The sequence below is a fragment of the Scomber japonicus genome, chromosome 7 (genome assembly GCF_027409825.1).
Source record: "Scomber japonicus isolate fScoJap1 chromosome 7, fScoJap1.pri, whole genome shotgun sequence".
Taxonomy (NCBI): domain Eukaryota; kingdom Metazoa; phylum Chordata; class Actinopteri; order Scombriformes; family Scombridae; genus Scomber; species Scomber japonicus.
Genome location: NC_070584.1, coordinates 25,535,738 through 25,545,240, shown reverse-complemented (window position 1 = coordinate 25,545,240; position 9,503 = coordinate 25,535,738). Strand labels below are relative to the sequence as shown.

The 9,503-nt window shown below is 39.6% G+C and overlaps 1 protein-coding gene across 1 annotated transcript in view; it reads left to right on the top strand.

The window, feature by feature from the left end:
* Positions 1 to 340: 340 nt before the first annotated feature.
* cachd1 (cache domain containing 1) overlaps positions 341 to 9,503 on the top strand; it is an 86,377-nt gene continuing 77,214 nt past the window's right edge. Inside the window, exon 1 of the mRNA XM_053322154.1 lies at positions 341 to 577. Within this exon, the coding sequence (XP_053178129.1) occupies positions 341 to 577 (237 nt within the window). The remainder of the gene's footprint in view (positions 578 to 9,503) is intronic.

Here is a 9,503-nt window from a genome sequence, read left to right as displayed (position 1 = left end):
GGTGAATCTCCGGCTCTCACACACTTTGCCAGACTTCTAGGAGTTGCAGCGACTCATCGAAGACGGAACACCAACAACATTTAAAAAGAGAGAGAGAGAGAGGGAGAGAGAGAGAGAGAAACCATTATCCTCTTTACGCATGGATCTTTTTCCTTCTCTTCAGGGATTTCAAGGAGGTGCAATGGTTTGCGTTGCTGGAAATTTTGGAGACTCGTACAGGAGAGAAAGGGCACACGTACTCTGCACTGCAAAGTTGTAAAAAGTAGTTTCCCTTGAAGTTTTTTCTTTCCGCCACCAGCCCTGACTCCTTGTTCCTCCAGCCTGTACACCAACAGCCATCATGGCGAGGCGGACAGCGGGGACATCGCTGGCTTCGACGCCGGATACGAGCGCTGCTTTCCGGGATAGTCCGCTTCGGTTTGTGGCTTTTTCGTGGAGCTTCGTTTTAATCTACTCGGCTCTTTCTTGTGGATATTGCGGAGCCGAGACGGAGTTTTCTATCCTGGAAGAAGCTCAGGTTTTGTCCGAGCAGATGAAAAAGCTGTCCTCTCAGGAGCTGGGAGTCTTTACTATGCAGGTAAATGTTGGACGAAACGTGTTTTTTTTAAATAGTGGTTCATGCGTGAAACTGTGAGACACATTCATGTGGCGCTTGGAGTAATGAGCGGGGGCTTTAAAGATCCAAACTGGCATAAACAGGATAGATAAAAATAGGCCTTATACACACTACAATAATCTAATAATCACAAAGGGAAACATTGTTGACAGAAATGTTAGGAAACAATAAGCTCTTTGGTTGCCAGTGTTGCAACAACAGGCGCTTTGAAGTTATTTATCTGGGACAGAAACACGCTGGAGGTTTGCTGTTCTGAGCGGCTTGTGTTTCACCTCAGGATCCCAGCTTTTTTATTATTATTATTATTATTATCTCCTAATTTGTCCGACTTGACTCATTTTAAGAAGTTTTAGTGTGTTTGTGTCTCCCTGTCTTCCTGTTTCTGCTGGAAAGGTGGATAAACTGTCTCCAAACAAAAAATCATCATACATCAACCACAAAACCAACATTAATTCATTGCTTTATCCTTGACATACCAAACTGTGATGTGTGCTAAGCTCTTCAGATTTATTCCATTGTGCCCTCCAACTCCACATTACTGTAATTAGATCCTCCGATCATCACAGGAATAAATCTATTAATATTTCTAGGAAGGCTGCAGACCACACAGATCCATTCAGTAAACTAGCTTTTAGACACAAGGGGAACATTAGCAACTGATACCCTGTGATTAAATACAGACAATAGATGAGATTTTGACAGTGTATCATGTGGATATAGAAACACATCCACACATCCACACATCCACCATCACAACTGGTTGCAGCTTACATGTTATTTATGTTTTAATAGAGGAGACAAGGTTCATGCTTTTATATCATGTTTCCTGCCCTGTTGGAAACATTACACCTATTTTTGTCTAATTATTAGCTCCATGATTTACACATGTATTAAGTTACATAAATATGCATTGGTTATTTGAGCTGAAATGAATCATTTTGTTGAGTTTTGATCAAAATCAGTTACACTTTCTTCTTCAGGTGTTGAACTTTTGGTCAGGAGGAACAAAAAAAAGGTGTTTGAATTAGAGCTGAAATGATGTGTTGATTTAATCAATGAGTCACTTGACAGAAAAAAAGTGTCTGTAGCCTAGGCTGACACACATTTCAGTTCCAGTGTCTCAGTTGTGAGGATTTGCTGGATGATAAATTGTATATCTTGGTGTTTTGGACTGTTTCGTGATGTCAACGTGATCTCTGTGAATGAGGGATTGATATTTTTCTGACACAGAGTAATCGATTAAATTAGAAAATAGCCTGATCAGCCTTGTTGCATGTAAAGGATGACGGTGCATGTTTTTTATGTTGATTATCTGCTTGCTGAAGATATACCAGTTTGTCCCTGCATTGAATTACATATACCTTGATCGATTTACTGATTTGAAAGATGCTGTTAAAACACAGCAAAAACACTACTTTGCTGTGTCCATCCGCGCAGGGCTGCACTGAGTCACCAAATGGCAGGGTGCAGTGCAGGGGTGCTGTGTGGTGTGAGGGTGGGGGTGTTTAGCACTTCAGAGGCAGAGGAGCTCACAGGCCCCCGAACACAGAGGCGAGGCAGTGGGGGGGACCTGGCTCCAAATGGTGTTTCATCTTCTCTGCTTCCACACTGAGCTGCCTTCATCTCGGCTCTGGGAGTCGGCTTTGAGGGCTTCCTCTGATCCCCCTGGATCCGCCTTTGTCACCACTCATCCCTCCCTGAGCTCCAGTTCAGGCTCTCGCTGTCTTAATTCGTATTCTTTCCATCATTTTCTCTCCTGTTTTTTTTTTTTGCCATCTCTTCATGGTTTTTGTTTTCTGTTGCAGCTTGTAATCACCCCTCTTTCTCTTGTCTTTCTTTCAGTTTCTCTTTCATATCAGAGTGAAATAGTTCCTACAAGAGCTACAGTTGGATATAATTAGGTATAATAATTATTCAGCTTCTGTGTCCTCTTGTATTTTCCAAGACTCATTTCAATTTTACATGTCAGATTATTTATGAAATGATGCATCATTTCCGTATGTCGTGGGAAAACAGTTTTTAGGCTGTTTTTCATGTTGTTGTACAAGCTGTGAAAATCTGTCTTGGCAAGCAGATGATGTGAGTGTGATTGAAGGAAACGGTACATTTCATGGATTTGTTAGAGTGGTTTTCCGCTAAAAGAGATGTGCATCCAGCAAAAACAGCCTGAATCTGCCTGAGAAAACAACTGCAGGAATCTGCCGGCCATGCTGACTGTGTGTGGACACTTGCTCTGGTGCTCAGATGTGGCCCGACTAGCCATCTGCAGGTGTGTAAATGGAACTGGATTTCACTCTATCTTTTGGTCCCTTTTTTAGATTTTCCCCTTTTTCCCCCAAACAGTAGAGGAGGCAGTGTTTTTCCACACTTTGATCCCCTACCGCCCCTTAAAGTTAGTTTTTAGGCAAACAGCATCATTGACTTTCATTCAGATTAGAATTTTTGGAGTCGTAGTTGACATTTATTATCTCTTTGAGGCCTTTTCTGTTTTTTTTCCCCTACTGGGTCTCTGTGCACATCAGCATGCAGAGTTGGCACTCTGCTATTTCTGACAAGCTCTGAGGGCTTGTTATCAAGTAAGCATCCCAGCATCTCCATTTAAAATGTAATTCAAGCGCTCTCCACTCCACCCTTCATTCTCTGGCAGATGTGTAATTTGAGGCCAGCCTTGTCAGTGCTTCTGAAGTCACCGGGTCAACCTTGTTCAATCTGTCATCGAGTTAACTCAATTATCAGGGGACATGAGGGGGGTACAATTGACACCCCAAGTTTTTAAAGGTATTATTCTGCTACAAAATGATACACATGGCTCAATTGTATTTTTACACTGTCCATTTATTTTAATCTGATCATTCATTTACTAGAGACTGTAAAATGTGATGTTTTTATCAAGTCATTTGCTAATTAGTTTTTTCAGTATGATTATTCACTTTGTCTAGGAAGTAGTGCAAAATAGTGCAAAAATGACCGTCACATTAGTCACATGAAGTTGCTTTTTTGTCCAAGCAACAGCCTAGAACTAAATTAAATGAATAAATGATAGAAAATGACAAAGAAAAGCAGCAAATCCTCAAAACTGGGCACTGGTCACTATTTTATTTGAAAAATGACCGAAACGCTTTAAAAAAACACCCCCAACAATCATTAAAACAGTTGCTGATTAATCATGTGTTGGTGGACTAATCAATTAATCGACCATTATTCTGACATTTGTTACAGATTTGGAACAAATGTGTTGAATGTCGATACCTACACAGTCAGTCATCAGTATTTCAGACATTTTTTCAGTTTTCAGGAATTATTTATAAGCTGTTAATACTGTTGTTTGTTTTGTTATTGATTTAAAGGGGGTCTATTTCTCTCAGATCATATCTCTAGTTTTCAGTGTATAAATCTGAAATTTAAGAAAAGTCTTGCCCTTCAAGAAATGATTTCACGTCATTCTGGATGATGTATGATGATTATTGCCTTGCATTTCTCTGTGGTTGTGAAAAGAGACAGTCCTCTCTGATATATGTAACTAATGAGCAATTCATGTCAGGATTTTCTGCAGCTTAAAGCAGAAGGTTTAACATGGAAATTTGGACTCCACTTTGGATCTAAATATGAAATTGAATCCCCTTTTCTTCTTGCCATGTTATTAAAACACAGGCCTGGTGCTTAGTCCTGTCATGTTGCAGCCCATGACACATGTTCCAGCCACAGTTACAGCAACACACATGCTTCATCACTGTTGGAAACCTGGAAAAGCCTTGAGCTTTAACGAACAGGAATGTATAGATTGTCACTTACGACGCGGTCAAAACGAGATCTCTCATCACTGTGTGAAACATAGAGTTCACTCAGTTACCCAATTACCTCAACTGAGAGGGTATTTTTACCCTCGTGGCTGATTATTTACAAAGGAAATTTCACTGTGTTAGTTTTAAGGGCCTTAATCCTCAGAGAACTGTGGTTTGTTTTTGAGGCTGGCTCGTCCAGTATCCCCGGCCCCCTAATTGAATATTGATAGTAATTTGAGGGCAGTGGAGGTTTGTGCAGGAAAAGAGAAAATTGGGTAGCTCTGGTTCTGTCATTAGGCTGTGATTTTCTGGATTGGGTTTGATCCAAGGACAACACCAGTTGAGGGGCTATCACAGAGAGACCCTGCCCCAGCTTTGTTGGGTTTTTTTTTTTTTTTTTACATTTATGTTTACTTTTGTCTGTCTCTCGGCTCCTTATACCGTCTTTATTTTTATCCCCTCACTTTATAGCAAAACGGTTTGAGGAGGAGGAGAGTTTGAGGATATAGAGCAGGACATCAGAATTCCTGTTAGGTTCTCTGCAGTACAGCTTCAAAGCCCTCTTGCCTCTCACTGCATAGCCTGCATGGCTGTGTGCTCAGTCAAGGTTACTCTGAACCTCACAGGCCCTCTCTGATGCGGGTGGGACTATATTTCTCATTCATTCATGTCTTTTGACTTTGGCTCTGTTTTTTTTCTTGTTTTGCTGTCCGACACAAAATATCCCCAAGCATATTTTTTCAATCAATTATATGAAAATGTATGGCTGTGTCTGCTTCTTCAGTCTGTCATACTAGAAAACCCCTTGTTGGCTTGTAGAGGTTGTAGTAGATGTTGTAGTGTATGTGATCCAGGCTCTCACATGCATGACAGTTTTTCCTCACAGTAATGCTTTTCCAAAGGTTGAACACGAAGTGTCAAATGCATTTCTCTAAGCACAATCCTGCACTTGTCTTTTTGGGGCTATGAAGGTACTTGTAATGGTTTCGCTTACCCTCAGAACACCCAGCTTACATAATGTAAATGGCTATTCCCTGTCAGTTAGTCAACCGTTGCAAATTACAGATATTTGAACATATCACGCGTGAAGGATGGATACCATCCCTTGTTTCCTCCATTTCTGTCATGTGTTTAACACGTCTTCACATATTATATGTGTGAACATTCTTAGTCACCCAGGTCTGGTATATCCAGAAGGGCCAAGTCGAGAGCAACTGGATTTTAGATTCTTCAAGACTATAACTCTTCACCAGTCAGTCAAAAATGAAGAAGCCTTTTAGATGAGAACACAAAATGTCTTCAAGAATCTAAAGCAAATCCAGTTGCACATGACGTCCATTTGTGTACAACACCTTCACACACAAAGTCTAAAGATGTATAATGAAATTTTAGTCCCTAATTATCCTTGAAACTCCCTGATTGTCACAATTTAGCTGTGATATCATCAAGAGAATGATGTATAATTCAGTTTGGATAATGTCTTGCTTCAATGTCAGTAAAAGAGGCCACTACATAGTTTTTAGGGCTTTCCAGCTGAAAACAGGTCCCTACTGTGCCTGGAAAACAGCGCTGACAACAGCAATGAAAATGAAGCAAAACAATAAACTCAAAGAAGGTAAAATGATAAAGCTGACTCCAGTGATAATTCTGTGTGCACATGTCACTTCAAATGCTGCCATTACACATATCATTTTGTACATTGTTAATATAGAAATATTGAACTTTAATTTAACAGTTTTAGTTCAAGTATCGTTGCAGCTCAGGAATGCATCTGCAGTAGTGTTTCTGTAGCTCTACTATCTCATGTTTGTTTTATACCAAAAGCATGCCTGCTTTTACTATGGCTGGTATCATTGTTGAGACTCGCATATGTTTTTACCCAATCACACCAATGGGTTAAGACTCTTCCCTCTCCACACTGCACCTTCTATGTTGTTTCTTCTTCCCTGCTCCTCTCATCTTCTTTCTGCATTTCTTATTGCATTATGGCACAACTTCTCTTTTTTTAGTCTGATCATAAATTGTGATGCGTTTCTGTGGATTATGAGCCTTTTGAGGCTAAGCTGAACTATCTGCACCTCTGTTCTTTTTCCATTTTAACTGTTGCTTTCTTCCAGACTGTTATTGCATGGAGTTTTTTTTTACACTTCTTTGCTTTCACACACAGTTATTGGATTCTTGGTCCCAAGTTACAGTTGATAGATGAATAATGTATTATTCAAAGTTATACTGTTTGTGTATGTGGGTGCTTTAGTATTAAGTCTTTTTATTTTTCATTTTTATCCAAGCTGAACTCAAAATAAATATGGTAACTGATGTGATAAGCTGTGAGCTTACATGACCTTATTTCCAAGCTAAATGTTAATATAATTTAAAAGCTGCATTGAAATCAAGAATTTTAATCTGTTTCATTTTTCTGGAAAAAAATCAGGACTCTCTGCCAACAGCTGCACAGTCCCACAGCAACGTCTGTAGTGTTTTAAAACTTGGAATGACTTCCATATCGGTCTTCAAAACTCCCGGCCTGTCCAAAATCTGGGGAAACGGTCCGGTTCTGCAGACTGTTACCTTTATCTTCCCTTCACAATGCAGGACAGAACAGAGCAAAGAGCCACATTTTCATTAAATGTGGGGTTGCTTGTATGTTTTGGCCTGAATCCAGGCACTGAGAGGCTCAGGCGCCCCTTGTATCCAACTGCCTCACACCACAGTGTCTCCAACCTCCAAAACGAGCGCATGCACACACACACGCACACACAGTGAAGTCCCAAGACTCATTGTATGAGCTTCGGTATTAAGTGCTGCTGTCAGATGGAAACCTTGTCGCTTCAGGGCTTAAGCCAAAAAAATCTAATTTCCAAATTGTCAATCATAAATTTATGAATTCATACAAGTGGTCACTGGTTTTATGTGCTTTGGTATAAAAGTGTAATAATTAAATGTAAATATATGTAATGTAATATATATTACATATTTGCTGCCTCAATGCCTAAAGTTCTACATATAGGTGTAAGAATTTTAATGATACAATAGAAACTTAGTTTAGTTTATTAGGTTTGATCTAGGCAAAATCAATATTGATTATAGTGTAAGTTTCTCTCTGTCGTATTTTTAATTGATTTTTCAGCTCACACATTTTATTACATTTCCTATTTTACAGATTTTCTTTTGACCAGACAATATCCGTTTTTCAAATTTGCCAAATTGGCCCCATAGAGACCGGAATAGACATGATCATTTGGAGCCCGGCTTCATCTTCCTTTGAATCTACCTGTAGCATTCTCCTTTGGTTAACTTAGTGCTTGAAGCCTGTTGGAAGAAAGATATGGAGGGAAAAACGTTTTCAGGGATGTGTTTTTTCCCCTCCAGAGCTTTTGGATAACACGACTCCCATTCATTTCAATCAAATCCCTTTAATTTTTTTGCCAGAGTAAGTACAGCCCAGTGCACTGTCTCTTGGCTCCTGCTGGACTGCGGTGGGGACGGAGCATGAAACTGATGTTCTTCCTCTTCTGCACCAGCTGTTGTGGTTTAAATCTGTCTGTACCATCGTAGCCAGATCATTTATCTGACCGCTTTTTGATCTGTTTCCCACATTTTCTCAGTTGAAGAAGGCCTCTTTCTGTTTGGCCTTGACTGAAATTGGTTTTGCAGTGTTTTTGCAGCCTCCTCAGCCTTTGCCTTTTTGTGTCTGTTTGCTTGCTCTCCATCTCTCCCTGCTTGCATCTTGCACTGACCTGCCCTAAAATGCCAAACTCCTGTTAAGAATCTGCACTGAACAGTTCCTCGGTTGCTATCTTAGTCCAATATAGTGGTTAGATGGTAACATGGCAAGATTAGGGGAAATAAGATTTGTCCTCTTGCAAACATCCTGTCTTTATCAGCTTTACCTGAAAAGAGCATCAAGATGGTGCTTACAAGTGCACATGCATGCACACGTGCGTGACCATATCTGTGTATTGTGATAACTGTTGATTAATTGATCAGTCAGTTGGCACAAAATTAACTTTCACCAGTTCCAGTTTCTCAGATGTGAAACCTTTGTGTTTTTTGGATATTTTTTAAGTTTTTTTGCATTTTATTGACTAAACAGATGATCCATGAAATGACAAAATAACTGCGGAATGAATGAATTTAATCAATTAGTTGCAGCCAGCATTATGTAGCATCCTAGACATTTTTCTCTCAGTTCACCAATCATGTTTTGATTATTAGGATTTTTGGTCGACCTTATAAATGTTTTATTCGGCTGCAATTATTATTTTCATTATCAATGAATCTGTTGATTGTTTTCTCTACTAATCGAGTGATCCTTTTGGTTTATAAAACCTCAGATACCAATACAAAAATGACAATCGCAATATGATACAGCACAGAGTGACATCATTCCAAAACCATGTCTTGTCCAGAACCACAAAATATTAGAAAAGCAGCAAACTTCCAATTCAAAGTGTCTGCAGCCATCAAATTGTCAGTTTTTTTTCTTGAAACATTACATAATGGATTGTCAAAATAGTTTCTGATTAATTTAGATTCGAGTAATAGGTTAAAGGTAGAGTCAGTGATTCTGGAGAAAGATTGTTCAGTACACTCTATGTCACTATAACAGCCAATCAGCAGGGGATCTCCTGGCTAATGCACAGGACAGGGTGAAGTCATCAGAGCAGTTCTCTGTGTGAGGACATGACAGAACTCGGAGAGTGTGGATGGACTGTTGTGCTCACATGAGACAAACCCCCCCCCCCCCACTCGACACAACAGCAGACGCATCATTCTGGATTTTGCCATATTTCTCTTTTGGTCGTTGCCATGGCAATGCACAATCATTAATTTAGGGGGCAGAGCTTCTGAAGTAGTACGACGTGAGGAGTGTATTTGTTTGGGTGTTTATTTCAGATATCGACAGTCTTTATCCAGAATGACTGACTCTACCTTAAAGTGTTGCAAATCTGATATTGTATCTTGTCCTTTCCATTACATTCTGCAGGGCTACAACTAGCAACTATTTACATTGCTCATTCATCATTGGATATATTTTGTAGTCAGTTAATGATTAATGAAAGTCTTTAAAATGTTAAATAGATGACTGTCAAATATTTACATTA